General features: G+C 51.5%; 1 protein-coding gene across 11 annotated transcripts in view; it reads left to right on the plus strand.

Moving 5' to 3' along the window:
• SLC2A9 (solute carrier family 2 member 9) overlaps positions 1 to 18,173 on the plus strand; it is a 262,356-nt gene that overhangs the window by 200,069 nt on the left and 44,114 nt on the right. For 6 of the 11 annotated variants that reach the window (XM_003985513.6, XM_019829751.3, XM_019829752.3 and 3 more), the window contains one exon: positions 1,268 to 1,343. The exons of 2 other annotated variants lie outside the window; for them this stretch is intronic. In XM_003985513.6, coding sequence (XP_003985562.1) covers positions 1,268 to 1,343 — 76 coding nt within the window. Of the gene's footprint in view, positions 1 to 1,267; positions 1,344 to 1,497; positions 2,219 to 3,242; positions 5,377 to 14,437; positions 14,951 to 18,173 lie in introns of those variants that run through there. 3 more of the 11 variants (XM_045056587.1, XM_045056589.1, XM_045056590.1) reach the window with 3 other exon arrangements.

Raw genomic sequence — 18,173 nt, forward strand, 5'->3', positions numbered from 1 at the left:
TGGAAAGATGATGGATAGATGGATGCATGGATGGATGGATAGATGATGAATGGGTGGATGGATGATGGATGGATGGATGGATGGATGGATGGATGGATGGATGGATGATGGATGGATGGATAGATGGATGTGTGAATGGATTGATGGATGGATAGATGGATGGATGGATGTGTGGATGGATGGATGGATGGATGGATGGATGGATGGATGGATGGATATGTGGGTGGGTGGATGGATGGATGGATGGATGGATGGATGGATGGATAGATTATGGATGGGTAGATGGATTGATGGATGGATGGATGGATAGATGGATGTGTGGATGGATGGATGGATGGATGGATGGATGGATGGATGGATGGATATGTGGGTAGGTGGTTGGATGGATGGATGGATGGATGGATGGATGGATAGATTATGGATGGGTGGATGAATATATGGATGGATAGATGGGTGAATGGGTGGATGGATAGGTGATAAATGGATGGAAGAGGGTGTGGATGGATGGTAGTTGGATGAATGGGTGGTTGGATAGATGATAGATGGATGGAAAGATGATAGATGGATGGATGTATGGGTGGATGATGGATGGATGAATGGGTGGATGGATGAATGGATGGTAACTTAGTGCAGTAGTGAGCCATGCAGTGTGCAAGACCTCACAATGCTCTTCTCAATTCTAGATCCTCCTTCAGCAAGAGCTGATAGACTTGGACATGGAAGGGCTGCTCTCTCTTCTCTTTACCCCCACCCTCCACTCTGAAAGTTTGTTGCTTACCCCTGTGCTGTACTCTCCTGTGCCTCTGTGGCATTGCTAACGTACAACCATCTCCTGAAACTTTTTATCCTTTCCTTTTCCTCTTGTGTGACCCGGGCTCAGCCTTCAGAGGTGAACACACTCTCCTCCCATCCCTGAATCTCTCTAGATTGGACTCGGGTGCCCTGACCCTTCCTTCCTCCCATGCTCCCCATGTCCCAGCACTGGTGACACACTGGTATCAACCATCCAGTCTCCTAGCATAGGGGCAATTTCCTGTACATCTTTCCACACCCAGCGCCAAGCCACCCCAACCCTGCCCGACAGGTGACAGCCCATCTAAACATACTGAATGACACCAGTTAACTTATCTCATACCTGTCAGAGCTCAGAGATGTAAAGTGACCCGCCCAAGGTCACACAGATAGATCAAGGAGGAGCTGGGCTGGGAACCCAGGTCCTGTTTGCACCGCTGCCCACACCCCTGCCCACACCCCTGCTCTCTCGCAGGACCACGCCCCCTGGATCCCATACCTGAGTATCGTGTGCATTCTGGCCATCATAGCCTCCTTCTGCAGCGGGCCAGGTAAGAAGCGCCTCTTTCCTCATCTCCACCACCGAGCTGGGGTGTTCTCGTTGTACAGATGGGAGCGAGGGGCAAGGCCCACCTGGGAGCGGAGGGGAAGAGAGACTTCCCTACCCATTTGAATGCAATGATGACCTTCCTTTCCATCCCACAGATGGTAGCTAGCCGGTAACAGGCTCGCCCAGAGTGGGGTGACTGATAACGTAGAGCAGCGTCACAGCTACAATAACAGTTGCAAGAGCTCCGAGCCAGATGCGCTAGCTTGGGCTGAATGGGAGATACTCAAGTTACGGTCTGTGCCCACAGAGAAGTGACCACTTAGCGTGGAAGATATAACAATAATAATAGTGATAATAGTAATGTCCAAGATTTGCTGATCACTGGGGATGTGCCAGACGTGGCCAAGCACTTGATGCGTGCTGACTCGTCTGGGCTCGTGGCAGCTCTAGAGGAGGCAGGGATGGGAACGACTTGCATGCAGAGAGCTTTGTTGGACTCGCCCGACTCCCAGGACCCCAGCCACCACCTTATACTGGAGCTGCCTGAGGGTGGAGTCTGGAGCGTTCTGAGCCTCCATGTGCCCAGGACACACTTCCAGCCTCCACTCTGCCATTTCCCTACGGGACAAGTCCTCTTCTCTCCTTGGGCCTCAGTGTCCCCATCTATGAAATGGCCCTGCCTTTCCCTGGCTCTGTGTCTGTGTGCTCAGGGGCCCCCACCAGAGGCCACGCTGGGGCTGAGAAGGGCTTCAGGGCAGTCTGACAGTTGTGCACATCCGTCTGGCGGGTGTGGCTGTGGTTCCTTGTTTTGGCTTCTATGTGGATGAAAACAACAGTGTGTTTCTATCAGAACAAATAGAACTGAATTTCTGTGTCTCCCTTTGTGTTGCTGCTTTTCACGGGCGTCAAGCTCCCTGTCCTGTCACATTGGTGGACAGACAGCATCTGTCCCCTGTTCAGGACAGCAGTATGTTATAGTGAGGTAACAGAATGGGCTGTGGAACGGCTGGCAGAGGGCATTAGGCCTGCACGTGTGTGTGCACACACCCGGGCACACACACCCTCACCACGTTGTGGCGGTGATTGGAGGCACCTTCCAGGCGGGGCAGCAAATTGCCTGGAGGGCCACAGGGAGCACACATTGCAGTTAAAGCAGATTCAGCGGGTAAACGTGCTCAGTCCTATGGGGTCCCCCTTTGCTCCCTGTGTGGTCAGCATTCTCACGGGAACCCCTGCAGGGGGGCAGCCAGAGGCTCCCCGCTAGCCCTGGGAACACCGGGGAGCAGACCAGAAGGACAGCCTCTGCTCCCACGGGGCTTATAGGCTGGAAAGAAAATCAGACATCAGGCCTGGGGGAGCCTCTCTCAACCTCTTAATCGAAAATCAGCATTCACATGCATACACGCACACAGGTACACACATGTGCATACCCACATTTCCATGCATGCACACATGTGCACATATATACACAAGCAGGTGCATATGTGTACATGTTCGTGCACACACATGCAGAGCCATGTGAGCACATGTGCAACACATACACATAGGCGCATACATATACACACGTGCACACATGCATACATGCACACGAGTACACACAGGTGCGTGTGCGTGCATATGCACACACACATGTACATATATGTGCACGTGCACGCACAACATGCACATCTACACACATGCACCCCGTGTACACATGCACACAAGTACACACATGTGCACACTCACGTATGCAGGTGTGCACACACAGGACAAGCGCAGCCACTGAGGGGAAGCTTTCGGTTTCATAGTGTGATTGTAGTGTTTTGGGGTTACCTTCTTCCATAACAGCTGTTTTCCCAGCAAGAACAATGAATGTTGATGTTTTATCTCAGTGGACGTCTTCTCCCCGTCTCCTTCACAGATAGGCTAACTGGGACGATCCACAAACCTGAAGTGCATTCCTGACCCAAACTGCTAAGCTTGGTCTTGTGTTTTGTCCCAAGTCCTCACTCTTCCTACGGCGGTGTCGATTTCACTGGTTTTCTTCAAATCACAGAGCCTGCTGAGTTTCTGGCAGTTTCAACTGTAAGCTCTTCCCTCAGCATCTGGGAGTCTCCCTAAAGGGAGGTCCGTCTGCTCTCCCTAATTCCACATCAGTGTGGGCTCCTACCCTCTGCTCCCCAAGCCCCACCGTGTTCCCCAGCAGCCAGGCCTCACCTGCTAACCACTAGTTTAGCTACGAGATTGGCCAGGCTTTAGAAACTTCTCTTGAACTCACATCAACAATGTACAGCTTAAGCCCCAGGGAAATTACCCAAGGGAGGCTGCCATTTGGGTCAGGAGATCATCTTCAGTGGACAGGAGGGAGCGGATCCCAAGAGGAACCGCGCTGGGAAATTGTGGCTCAGAAATGCTGAGAGGTAAAGGGCTGTGTGACTCCCCATTTGAGGCTGCCCCTCCAGGATTAAGGGAAATGGATCATCCTCCCAGGAAAGAAAGCAGGCGTTTGCCTGGGGCAGCTTCTGTGATGAGCAAATCAATTCAAGGAGGCTTGACAGGGAATTGAAATTAGGTGCAAGGCAAGACAGAAACAGGGAAGGCGGTTTCCTGCTACATATTTTATTTGTGCGCATAACCCCAAGGCAGTGGCCGAGACAGCTAATAAATGAGGCACCATAAAAGAGCTTATCTTTGAGGAAAAGGAGATGTCTCCAAAGCACGTCAATTACAGTGTGAAAAATCTTAGCTGCTGGGGCTCTGTGCCTGGCATGAAGTTAAACTCTCTAAGGCCGGTTTCGGTGCTGGTGGGGAGGACAGACACACCACCATCTACCCAGAAACACTGAGTATGGTCAATGCGCTTGGAAGGTACAGTTTAGGAGCTGAACGCTCCAGAAAGCTAGAGCTACCCTGATGGGGACGTACGAATGCCTGATGGGTGCGTGTGGGCAGGGAAAAAGGACTCCCCTACCTATCACATTGGTTGGATCTGGAAAGACGATGGCCCACCCGCTTGCATTAAGCGGTCCAGAGCTTCGATGGGGTCAAATCAGATGACTCAGTTCCCCTTGGAAGTTAGGAAACTATGTGCAAAACAGAATGACAAGGAAATTAATTTTCTAACCATGCAGAATTCACTGGGTAGGAGAAATGCGTGTGTCTACATTAAAACAGACCTACAAATCAAGAGAGAGATCCTGACGCCAAATCAGTGTGTGGCCCTCACTTTTGAACCTGGCTTCATGACAGTTAAATGAGAATGCCTCACGAACCCGGGTTAAACACGTAGCCGCTATTGCTCGGGACACATCCACGTCCCTACAGTGTGTTCACACAGATGGTGGGCTCTAACTGGAGGGTTGCAAGTCCCAGTCCCAATTCTTAGCAGTCCCAGTGCCAGCCGGAGACCCAGCCTCCACGCCCGGTACCACGTAGGATTTGGGAGATGCTCTTCTGAAAACTACCCTGTAAACACTTAACTATTACATAAGCTTGAAATTAGGTCAAGGTCCAACAGGAAGGTACTGGGAGCTGGGAATTTAAAGGGACCTGGATGAATGTCCTGTTTGCAGAGGTGTGGGCATGGCGAAGGGACTCATCAGAAAAGGTGCAGGTGCCTCAGCAGCAGAAGTAGGGGGAGGCTGCGGCCGACCCCCCAGCCTGAGCAAGCGCGGGATAGGCGAACTTTCGTTAAAATCAATTTCTCCCTAAGAAGAGAATTAAATGCAAAGAAACAAGATTGTGTCGGGTAAAACTGAACTTTGAAGCTCCACAAACCATTGTGATGCTTCAGGTTTTTTGCTGCCACTCTCACCCCCGAGAACCGATTTTTACCCGAGCTGAGACCCCAGCTGAGAACGCATTTTTTTTTTACCATTTTTTTTTCCCAACTGAGAACCAATTTTTACCCCAGCTGAGAACGCATGCTGCAGACAGAGACGGGGATTCGTGAAGTCTTTTTGAGCAGCAGTGCATTCATCCCTAGGAGCACAAAGAGGAATAAGAAGTGTCCCGCCCAGGAGCTTGGAGCCCAGGATTAGAGGCAATTTCAGGGAAAGAAAAAGAAACTATCATGGGAGTGGGAGGTGGGGTTGGATAGGAAGCTGAAGCCCAGAGAGGTTGAGTGTTCTCCCAAAAGTCACACAGCTGATGAGCCAAGATTGCAGTTCAGGTTGTGTGACTCCAGAGCCTGGGTTCTTAGGACCTTCGATAGAGGGAGCAAGAACTCCTGTCCCCTTTAAGGTCCTTCCAGCTGGAGTAAGAATCAAATTGACACGAGACAGATTAACAGGAGAAAATCAAATGTAATAGCATAAGTAAGAGAAATCCCCTCAGATAGGGAAATTACAAAGACGGGCAAAATGAGAGAACAAATACCCCCAAACCTAGGGGACCGTGCGTGACCATTTACCGCTCCAAGTCTGTAGGTCACCGTGGTAGTTTTGCTGTGCGGGCCCTCACTCATCTGCGCTTGGCTGGCGGGTTGGCTGGACGCCAGCTAATCCACCTACACAGACCACTGGTCTGTCATTGAGAAGGGTGACCTGGCCACACGTCCGTCCCCATCCACCTGACTAGCCTGGCTTGTTCACGTGATGGATCAAAGCTACAAGACCAGAAGTGTGCAAAACCTCGTGAGGCCCAGGCTTAGAACTCAGTGTCACTTTTGGATAAAACAGGTAACGAGGGCCAGCCCAGAACCAGGAGGTGGAGAGAGCGACTTTGCCTCTCACGGGAGAGGCTGCAAAGAACTGGGACCATTTTACAGTCTCTCCAGAAGTTGTAGCCATAGAATAGGCAAGAGGCGACAATTATGGACTCTCATTTTAGAGAGAAATACATATATTTCATTCATTCACCCATCTCACAAATAGTTTTTGAGTGCATACTTGGGAGCAGGCATCCTTCCAGGCCTGAAGATAGAATGCTCGCTCTCTCTCTCTCTCTCTCTCTCACACACACACACACACACACACACACACACACACACACACAGTCTGCCCCCGAGGGAGATTCTCATAAGTGAGCGAGGCCAGGGTCCCACCGGGAGGACATGGCACATGCAAGCCGGGATACGTTGAGGAGCGTTTGATAACAAGACAGATGCAATGGTAAAGGGAGATTTGGGGGAAATGTCACAGACCTGATTATTTAGATGATGTCAACATACGACACTAACTTCCTATGTCCACCCCTCCACCCACTGGCCATGCAGGAAGCGAAACAATTTGCTGAAAGTTAATTCATCAAAAGTCAACACATCCAAGGTCACATTGCTAAAAGCCAAATCATACAGAAAAACAATTTGCTGAACGTACCTTATTTCTTTCACTGTCTGTTATGAATCTACAAAATTCTGTACAGAAAAGAATGATTTTAACAGCTTCTGTAGGTTTCTGTGTTGTTCCTTATTTTGTCTGCCTAAGCGAATTTTAAAGAACTTTCCTCTTGTTTTCTTGGCTCTCTGCTGTTGCAGGTGAAGGTTACGGGGGAGCAGGAAGGCCCAGCCGAGTGACATAAAGTATATTCTCATCCAGGTCTTGCTCTTTCTCCAAATCCATTCGGTTTCAGAGATTCACGTAAAAAGCTACTGGGTTTGGATAGCAAGGAGACATCAACACATTTATCTTCCTTTATTCTGTGTTTGGGGAACAAGAGTGTGGATAGCAAAGGTTCAGATAGCCAGGGTTCCCGCCTGTCGTGCGGACTGGTTTTTCTCATTACTGTATTCTTATTCAGTAATGTGTTTTACATCTTTGGCTTTGGGTGAATTGACCTTGAGCCAACCATGTAACCTTCATCAGTCACTTCTCTGAGCGCTAATTCCTGGCCAGGACAGGAGACAACACAGAGAACGCACAGGGAGGATGTGGGGCTCAAGAGAGGCCATCTGTGGATGCTTTGGAATCTCACAGTACCTTGGCCAAAATCTGCAGTGATTTGGGCAAGGCCACATTCCTCTGTGGGTCTCAGTTTCCCCACCAGGGAAAGGAGGGGCTGACCCAGATTAGGAGTCCTCCGGCTGGATGGCTACCCGTCAGGACCCCCCATCTGTGGTCAAACATAACCCTGGCACCTGTCCAGGCTACTGGGCAGGCAACAGGGATGGCATTTTTTTAAATGTTTATTTATTTTTGAGAAAGACAGAGAGGGAGAGGGAGAGGGAGAGAGGGAGAGAGCATGAGTGGAGGAGGGGCAGAGAGAGGAGGGGGCAGAGGATCCCACGCATGCTCTGCACTGACCAACCCAGTGCGGGGCTCAAGCTCACGAACCGTGACATCATGACCTGAGCCAAAGTCAGACGCTTAACTGACTGAGCCACCCAGGGGGCCCCAGAAATGGCATTTTAACATGTTTTCTGGACGATTTCTAAGCAGCCAGTCCAGCCCAAACCACTCCTGTCTGTGGAAGCTTCCAGACTTAGTGAGCAGCTCCGTGGCTGCCCAAAGACCCACACCAGTGAGCTAGCCAAACAGAGCACTGGCCGTTGACGTCTCTGGCACAGACCCTCAGGGCAATAGTAAAAGTCACGGTGACAATGTCGATCACAGTGGCAGCGAGGGCAGTCGTGTATCTAGTGGGCATTTCAGGTTCGTGCTGAGCGTTTCACTCAGGCCAGCTCACCCAGCCCTCAGACCAGCCCCCCAGGGCCGACCGCCGCATTCCCAGTTTGCACACGAGGGGGCTGACGCTCCGAGAGGCTCTGCTGTCATAGCTCCCAGGTGGCACCTGCTCCTGAAGTCAGTGACAAGGCAACGTTTGTGCTCCTAATACTGCAGTAGGGCGAGTGGTGCACCCCCGAGCTTCATGTCTGCTCAGAACCTCAGAGTGTGACCTTATTTATTTATTAAGTTTATTTATTTATTTTAAGAGCGACAGAGAGAGAGAGAGAGTGAGGGAGCGTGCAGGGGAGGGGCAGAGAGACAGGGAGAGAGAGAATCCCAAGCAGGCTCTGTACTATCAGCGTGGAGTCCATCGTGGGGCTCGAACCCACGGACCGTGAGATCATCACCTGAGCCGAAACCACGAGTCAGACACGTCACCAACTGAGCCACCCAGGCCCCAAAATGTGACCTTGTTTAAAAATAGGTCTTTGTAGATGTGATTAGTTAAGGATCTCAAGATGAAATCACCCTGGAGTTACGGTGGGCCTGAAAGCCGATGACGGGTGGTGTCCCGAGAAGATGGGAAGATCCCCACGGAGACACACAGAGGAGGAGGTGATGTGAAGACAGAGGCAGAGACTCGAGTGACGTGGCTCCAGCCACGGAATCCAGAGACAGCCAGCAACACCTGCAGCTCGGAGAGCCTCAGGACAGTTCCCCCCTTGGGGCCTCCAGAGAAAACTAACCCTCCCTGCACCCAGACTCAACTCTGGCCTCCAGAACCGGGAGAGAATCCATTTCTGGGATTCTGAGCCACCAAGTCTGCGGTGATCTGTTTCAGCAGCCTTAGGAAGCTAGCGCAGCACAAAGGTGGCAGGAAAATGTTTCCTTACCCCCAGGTGGCCGTAGGGGCAGGGCCAGGGGGCCTGGAAATCAGTCTTTCACCATCTAACACTTAATGCCAAGCAGATCGACGGGTGGCGGGCTACTTGCCAGGCTGAGGTACACGTTCCGCTTATCCAGGAAGACCAAGGGGAACTTTGAACGTTGATATTTTCTTCCCGAAGTCGAGCACCTGTTCAGCACTCGGTACTTTGCCTCGTGCACCCTGGTCCTCCCGGCACCCTGCAGAGGAGACCTCCTGTCCCCAGGGAGGGCACCTGCACTCCAGAGAGCCTGCCTTGCCCACATCACCCGGCATGCAGGAGGCCTGTCAGGGCTTGAACCCACGGCTCCCCAGCCCTGAGGTCTCCTCTTTCCTCCTGTTCTCCCTCCCTCGTTTTCCCGAACCTCAGTTTCCCTGCTTATCTCCTTCCCACAGTCCCCGGCAGAGTTAATTAGCAAGCTTATCTCCTGAAACTTGAAGATGGAAGTGTGGCAGTGCTCCTTAGGGTCTTCTGCCAGGCCTTCTCCAGAAGGGCTCGTCCCTCAGAAGCAGTCCACAAGCAAATGCAAATCTGGAGAAAGAATCTGGGCCCTCCAGAGTTTCAACGCATAAGCCTGGGTTTTCAACAGAAAGGTGGAAATTTCCGGTTCTGCAGTTCCCGACGTGAGTGACAGGTGCCCAGCTTCTGGTTCTTTCTGTGGTGTCCGCCAGCAGCCGCCTCCCTCCTCGCTGACACTTGAGCGAACCCTGGGAACCTGGCAGGGGAAGCTGACCCTTAGCTGATCCTCACAGCCCCTGGGGTGAGAGCCTGATTTGCCATCTGAGGGGACTGTCTCCTGTGGCCGCTGTGACACAGGACCATAAACTGGAGCCTTTCAGGAACAGAAATTTATTTTCTTTTCTCACAGTTCTAGGGGGCAGAAGTTGGAAATAAAAGTGTGGGCCGGGCTGGGCTCGTCCGGAAGCCCTGGGGGAGAATCTGCTCCCTGCCCCTCTCCTGGCTTCCTGTGGCTGCTGGCTTTCCTCCGTGTGCAGCCACAGCCCGTGATCTCTGCCCCGTCTTCATATCGCCTTCTCCTCTGGTGTCCACCCTCCCCACCCCCCGCCACTTACAGGGGCCCATAGGATGCACTTGGGACCCACGCTGATGGAATGCAGGGTGAGGTCACTAACTGAATCATCTTGTACCCTATGACATGACTGTCACACCCCCAGGCACTACGAGACGGAGTGAGTGGAGCACCCTGTCCCTCTCCTGTGGTGGGGGGAGTGGGTCACGACCCAACAACAACCTTCCTCCTTCCTCTGCTTCTTCACCCACTTCTCTTTATTTTTTTAAGTTTATTTATTTATTTTGAGACACAGAGAGAGAGAGAGAAGGGGAGGGGCAGAGAGAGAAGGAGCACAGAGCCCTATGTGGGGCTCGAACTCACAAACCGTGAGATTGTGACCTGAGCCAAACCCAAGACTTGGATGCTTAACCGACTGAGCCACCCAGGCGCCCCTCTCCCTCACCCATTTCTTGTCTTAAAGTGGGTGAGGGGCTCAAGAGCTGTGAGTTAATGCTGCCTTCCCTGTGCATCCTGCATGCAGAGACTCGGAAGCCGCCTTGGGTGTCCCCGCCTCTGTTGCTTCTCGCTCCGAGTCCAAGTGAAGCTTCTGTTTTGAGACCCAGCTACCCCTACAATGTAGATATGAGCTAGGTGGCAGCGTGGGTGCAGGGCAAGGAACTATTGCCCCCGTCCAGGAGGTTCAGAGGGCATAAAAGGGGCACGTTCAGTGTCTAGATTTTCGGGAATCAGTAGAACGCAGTTTGGGGGGACAGGTCATGGTGAGGCAGGGCTGTGCTTGATTCCTGTGGCCGCTGCCACAAATGACCGCTAATTTGGTGGCTGAGAACCACATCAATTTCCCCTCCTATGGTTCTGGGGTCAGAGTCTGAAATCACTTTCACTGGGCAGGGATGACTCCCTCTGACTCTGGGGGGATTTGACTTCATGCCTTTTCCCCCTGCGAGACCACCCACATCCCTTGTCTTGTGTCCCCTCCTCATCCCTCAGAGCCACCAGCATGGCGTCTTTTCTCTCATCTCTGACCCCTGCCTCCTTTGTAAAAGGACCCTGTGATTACATTGGATGGGATAGTCCAGAATAGCCTCCCCATCTCAAGTTTCATAACTTAATCATGCCTGCAAAGTCCCTTTTGTCATGCCAGCTAACCCGTTCACGGATTCTGGGGATTCACATGTGGACATTTTTGTGAGAGAGGTGGGGGCCGGGATGGGGCATTCGGGCAGTGATAGCATTTCCTACGGTTCAAGCACGTGAGATTGCAGGATGTATGGAAAGTGGCAGGTGGCCCAGGTGGCCAGTGGCGTTACAGGGGAGCTGGCATTTGAGAGGGGACTCAGAGGCACGCAGGACCAGACCACACGCCACCTGTGTACTCAGCCTGAATAGTGACTGGATTAGTCTGCTCAGCCGCCATGGCCAAGTACCGCGGACCGGGAGCTTTAAACAACAGAAATGTACTGCCTCGTGGTTCTGGAGTCTGGAAGTCCAAGGTCAAAGTGTCAACAGGGCAGTTTCTTCTGAGGCCTCTCTCCTTGGCTGGTAGATGACCGTCTTCTCCCTGTGTCCTCATATGGTCATCGTGTGTGTGTGTGTGTGTGTGTCCTGATCGCCTTCTCTTACGAGGACACCAGTCATAATGGACGGGGCCCACCCAGGTGATCTCATTTTGCCTTAATCACCTCTTTAGACTCCCTGTCTCCAAATACAGTCACACCCTGAGGCCCTGGAGGTTGGAACTTCAACATATGAATTCTGTCCGAGGGTGGGGACGAGGAGGGGATGGCACAATTCAGCCCACAACAGTGATTGAAAGTCAGACTCTTAGAACAAGAAGCCACCACGGCTTAGGCGCTAACTCTACCTCTTACGAACAGTGTGGCCTTGGGCAGGCTGCCTAATCTCTGGCCTCATCTGAAAATTAAAGATAACAATAGTAATACTACCTTCTATTACAACAGTAATAGCTGGCCTTACAAAGGTTAAATCCATCTATTCATTCAAATAGTTACTGATGGAACCATGTGCCAGGCATTCCTATAGGTGCTGGGGATATAATAAAAACAAGAGACAGAAACACCTGTCACCGTGGAGCCTTTGCTATAGTGGAGGGAGACGTAAAACACTGTGAAAAGTCCTCTATAACGTGTGCTGAAATGCGGTAAGCGCTGTGGCGAAAATTAGAGCAGGGAAGGTGGGTGGGAAGCCCGTCAGGGGAGGTATTGAATTGGACCTGGGGTTGTCAGGGAAGGTCTCGGTGGCAAAGTGACAACTGGGCAAAGACGGGAAGGGTGCATGGGAATGAGACATGCAGATAGCTGGAGAAAGAGCCCACCAAGCAGAGGGAACAGCTAGTGCAAAGGCCCTGGGGCAAGAACACGTCTGATCTGTTGAAAGAACAGCAAGGAGGCCAGTGAGGGCAGGGAGTGAGTGAAGAAAGAACAATTGGAGACCAGACTGAATTGATGGAGGACCGGGAAACAGCAGACCGTGGACTGCTCCATAGGCCGTTTCAAGGGCTTTGGGCTTTCTCTTTGGGAGAGATGGCAGCCTTCTGGGGATTTGGGGCTGAGGAGTGACAGCTTCTGTCACTTAAATGCACATAAAAACATTTTATGTTTTTAATGTGTGTTTAATTTTGAGAGAGAGAGAGCACACATGTACGAGCAGGGAAGAGGCAAAGAGAGAGAGGGAGACAGGGAGAGAGAATCCCAAGCAGGGTCTTCAGAGTCAGTGCAGAGCCCAGTGTGGGGCTTGATCCCATGAACTGTGAAATCATGACCTGAACTGAAATCAAGAGCCGGACGCTCACCCACCGAGCCACCCAGGCGCCCCTCGAAGCTCCTTTTTAAAAGGATGTTCCTGGGTCGGCTTCAGCTCAAGCGGTTGCTTCGCATGTGGTTATTAAAAGGATGTTCTTGACCGCTGTGTTAAAACAGCCTGTAGGAGGCCAAGGGTAAAAGCTGGGAAACCAGTCAGGAGGTTCTTACAACCACTCAGGCAAATGGCAGTGGCCGCTTGGACCAGGGTGGCGGTGGAGGAAGTGGTGAGAAATGATGGATTCCCAACACAGCAACCTTTCTAAGTTTTCATGGGCACAATGCTCTGACAGGCTGGACGTGGGATACGAAAGCAAGACCAGAGCCGAGGGACCCCAAGCATGAAGCTGCTGTTAACTGAGGTGGTGAAGCGAAGTAGATGGGGGGTCAGTCTTAGACCTGGTAGTGTAGACATGACCATTAGCCATCCCCGGACGGGTGAGCTGACACGTGTAAAGTACAGGCCCCGTCACAGGGTGGCTTGTCCAGAATCCGATGCCGAGGTGCAGTTTGGGATGAGGGACGTGGGTCAGGGGTCCTCACCCATTGAGAGGCACGGAGAGGGCAGAGGGAGAGGTTGGGCTGTGATACAAGCCCAAGGGCAGCTCAGCCAGCCCCATGGGGAGTCTGCAGCTGAAATGGCCCGTTAGATTGGGCCGTGCTGTGGCCCAGGCCTTTCTACCCCTCCACCTGTAGTCGTCGGAAGTGGGCCATTCTGGGAAGGGCGTGCGCGGGGGCCAGGCGGTTCTCTGCCGCTGAGGCTGACCCTGAAGGGACTGATGGCTGGAGGCATCTGCCAAAAGCAGTCCTTTCCCGAAGCCCCGCAGGATGGCGCGACCCCGTGCCGGTCGTGCCCACGTTCCCTCGTCTGCGAGTCCAAAATTCAAAAATCTCAGAAGAAACAATTATTTTTCAGCGGTTTGCACCAAAACCAGACCTGAGCAGACGTGAGCCTCCTTGCTGTCCTTCTTTCTGTCCCGTTTAGTGGGGCTCCAGGTGGTTCTCTTCCTCCTCGGACTATGGCAGCTGTGTCTCCTACATCTTCCCCGGCCTTTCTGGCTGCCCCTCCTCTGTCCCCTCCCGCCCTCTTCTTCTTCCGATCCATGGATGCTGGCCCTCCCCAGTTCTGCCCTTGGCCCGTGCACCCCTCACTGCAAACGCTGTCCCACGATGGTCTTCTCCACTAGCTGTGTCCGTGTCCACTCTCCTCGGAGCTCCCGCTCTTCCGCTGCACTTCCCTCCCAAGCTCCGGACCCAGGTGTCTACGCCCTTAAGGCACAACGCCACATAGAGATCACATGGGTTCCTAAAAACACGCCCAGTCCAAAATCATCATTTTCTCTCTACATCTGCTGTTCCTCCCGGATCCCCTTATTTCAGTGGATGGAGCCACCAACGACCTACTTGCCCTGTAGGTCATCCTGGACTCTCCGTCCTCCTCATTCCCCTGTTGAGCACTTATTATGGGCCAGGCACAATGCTAAGTATATTACCCACGTTACCTCCCTTAACAAGAAACTCGAGTTACTTGAGACAGGAAGTGAGGCAAAAGTGCACGTGGACATAGAGTCCACGCGCTGGGGCTGGAGCCGGGGTGGAGAGCAGACCTCTCTTTCTTCTCTCACAGTTTTAATGGCCAGACTCTCGAGGGGGCCGAAGGAGTCGGTATTAACCTTATTTAAATCTGCATTTTTCCCGTTGAGATACACTTACATGATCATGATTCACTTCTCCAGGTGTCGAAAACAAGATGCTAAAATGGAAAAGTGGCCCACTGTGTCCACACACTGTCCATCGTCTTTCTGTTGATTTGAAGGAGGGTAAGGTTCCCTCTGATAAAGGTACTTGAAGGATTTCTGCTCAGCCCATATTTGGGACAGGATGGCCAGCATTCAGAGGGGATGTTAGGCACCAAAACGTGGACTCTAAAGGAGCAAAAAGTGATGTTCCCCAGGGAGGCAACATGAAGTGTGGAAGGACCTTGGCTCAGAGCGCCCCCCTTGGTTTGAGTCCCCACACAACTGCCAGTGTGGCCTTGACCTCTTACCCTCTCTTGTGTCACTTCCTGCTCACGTAAAATGGGTCACAGGTGCCCTGAGGATGAAATGGGTCAACGTACACAAGGCAAGCGTGGATGTGTGGCCCACGTGCAGACAACTAAAGGGAAAATCTTCTAGCAGAGGGAATAACCGAGGCAAGAATCTGCCTGGCATGTTCTAGAACACTGCTGCCCAATAGAAGTAGAATTCGGAGCACCTGTCTGTCTGTCTGTCTCTCTCTCTCTCTTAAAAATAAATAAATGTTAAAAATTTTATTTATTTAAAAAATTTTTTTTAACATTTATTTATTATTGAAAGGGAGACACAGAGCATGAGCAGGGGAGGGGCAGAGCCAGAGGGAGACACAGAATCCGAAGCAGGCTCCAGGCTCTGAGCGGTCAGCACAGAGCCCGACGTGGGGCTCGAACTCACAAACCGTGAGATCATGACCTGAGCCGAAGTCGGATGCTCAACCGACTGAGCCACCCAGGCGCCCCAAAAATTTTTTTAAAAAGAGAGAATTCAAGCCACAAATGTAAATGCTTCTGGTGGCCACGTTAAGAAAAGTAAAAAAGAAACCGGCAAAATTGCTTTTGAGAATGTGTTGTATTCAGCCCCATATATCCAAAGCATTAGTTCAGCATGGAATCATTATATAACCTGTGTTAATGGGCATTCTAAGTTTCTTTTTTTCTGTACTCAGTCTTTGGAATTGGTGTGTACTTTATACTTAACAGTACATCTCAGTTCAGACTGGCTACGTGTCCAGCTCTCAACAACCACATGAGACGAGGGCTACCGTATTAATAAGCTCAGTTCTGGAAAGAGTGAGGACACGTATATGGCGGGAGTGGCATGAAAGGGAAGGGAAGTGAGAGAGGAGGAGGGAACTGGAGGGAACCATTAGGTTAGCTGTTGGATCCAAGCACAGGGGCAGAGTGTGGGAGAGTCTGACCAGAGGGCTGACGGAATGTGATTTCCGTTCCAGATGCTCACTTTGGCTGCTGTGTGGGTAACAGACTGGAGAAGGTACGCCCCACATGTCCTCGGAGAGCTGCTCCGAGGCGAGTCTTTCAACAGTAGTGGTCGTAGTAATCATAACGCAGTAATAATAAGCAACCACTGTCACACCCATCACCCTGTTGGATCAATGCGCCCATTTTATAGGTAGGAAACGTGGGAGTACAAGAGTAAGCAATCGGCCCCCATGTCGCAGCTAGTATGACAGAAAGGACTGGGGCCCCTTGCCCTGGCCACAGTTCCTTCCCACCCTCCAGAAATGGCTGGCTGGAGGGAGAGAGGTCCCAGGCCAGGCACTCGGCCCTGCTTCAGGTCTCTGCATTATGTCCTTTAATTCAGGAGCCATATGCTTTGGAATACTGTGTTTGCCTGGATGGCACACTATGGGCCGTGGGGCCAGATTCCTGCAAACCAGGGTTCCTGCAGGCATCTTGAGCTGTCTCACCAATCTGGGGGGGGGGGTGGATCTTTAAACACCGCCAAACACGGATCCAGCTCCCCCTCATTTCCTTCTTTTATGTTCTGGAAAAAAGAGTAGGAAACCCACCCGTGCCACGTGGCACTGAGAGAGAGGCATGGGCTTGGGGTCCGATCAGGCCGCCCCCTCACTCCTTGTGACACTTAGCTTCCCTGAGCCCTATTGGCTCGTTTGCAAAATGAGGCTACCAGCCTCCCCTTGCTTAGTGACAGTCACACTGCCTGGCTCACAGAAGGTGCTGGGTGACTTTTAATTTCCTTTCTTGCCTCCCCCTGCCCTTTATGAAGTCATATTTAAATGTATTCTATAACAACCCAAACTATAAATTCAGAGTTCTAGAAAAAAATGATGAGTGGTCTGATAGAAATTTGGATGTTCACAAGTCCTCCAAGATGGTGAACACACGGTAATTTAATGATGCCCTTACGTGACTTTCTGGAGAAACTTCTAGAACTTCAGCCTCCGCACCGCCGGCATTGGGGCTGGATACTCCCTCGTGGTGCAGGCCGTCCTGGGCATCGTGCCCCGTTGAGCCACAACCCTGGGCTCTACCCCCCAGCCACCAGTAACATCTCCTTTTACACCAAAAATGTCTCCAGACGTTGCCACATGCCCCTGGGGGCAGAGTCACCCCTAGTTCGTTTGTTTTTTTTTTAATTTTTTTTTAACATTTATTTATTTTTGAGACAGAGAGAGACAGAGCATGAACGGGGAAGGGGCAGAGAGAGAGGGAGACACAGAATCGGAAGCAGGCTCCAGGCTCTGAGCCATCAGCCCAGAGCCTGACGCGGGGCTCGAACTCACAGACCGTGAGATCGTGATCTGAGCCGAAGTCGGACGCTCAACCGACTGAGCCACCCAGGCGCCCCACCCCTAGTTTACAACCACTGTCGTTAGCTGGTGTTTTGGAATAAATACAGGCTCCAGACTCGAACCAACCTGGCTTTTCCACCTGTTGCTGTGTGATGTGGGGCGAGTCTGCCTGTGTGTGTGTGTGTGTGTGTGTGTGTGTGTGTCCTCACTTCTCTACTTCTTTCCTTATATCTAAATAATGACCTTTTACTCAGTGGCCGCTGTGTATCATGCATTAACTCCTGTGATTCCCACCAAAAGCCTATGTGATTATTATCCATTTTACAGATGAAGATACTGAGGCACAGAGAGAAGATGCTCATACAGGGTCACACTGCCAACGTCAGGCAAGCTTGTTTTCAAGTCGGAGCATTTCAGTGCCACACCCTGTGCTCTACACCTGTGAAATCACCTGCCTAGCACACCTAGAACCTGGCCAGGCACATAGTAAATGCTCAGCAAACACTAGTTCCCCTTCTCAAAAAACAGTTTCAATCAAGAAGATTCTTAGGGTCAGGGTGGCTGACTGGCTCAGTCGGTTGAGCATCGGACTTAGGCTCAGGTCATGATCTCATGGTTTGTGGGTTCGAGCCCTGTCAAGTGTGCTGACAGCACAGAGCCCACTTCAGATCCTTTGTCCCCCTTTTTCTGAACCTCCCCCACTCATGCTCATTCTCTCTTGCTCTCTCTCAAAAATGAAAAAAACGGTTTTAGGGGGCACGCGGGTGGTTCAGTCGGTTAAGTGTCCGACTTCGGCTCAGGTCATGGTCTCATAGTTTGTGGTTTCAAGCCTCACATTGGGCTCTGTGCTGGCAGCTCAGAGCCTGGAACCTGCTTCGGATTCTGTGTCTCCCTCTCTGACCCTCCCCCCTTGCACTCTGTATCTCTCTCTCTCTCTCTCTCAAAAATAAATAAATGTTAAAAAAATTTTTTTAATAAAAAAAGAAGATTCTTAAGGTCCCACATTCCAAGGTTGCATCTCAAAGTGTTTGTATTGGAATAGGAAAGGAGCTTAAAATCTACTCGTGACCTTCTCTTGTGCCAGGATACCACACCTGGAGGGGTTTGACTCCGTAAGTGGGG

This window comes from Felis catus, chromosome B1 (genome assembly GCF_018350175.1).
Source record: "Felis catus isolate Fca126 chromosome B1, F.catus_Fca126_mat1.0, whole genome shotgun sequence".
Taxonomy (NCBI): domain Eukaryota; kingdom Metazoa; phylum Chordata; class Mammalia; order Carnivora; family Felidae; genus Felis; species Felis catus.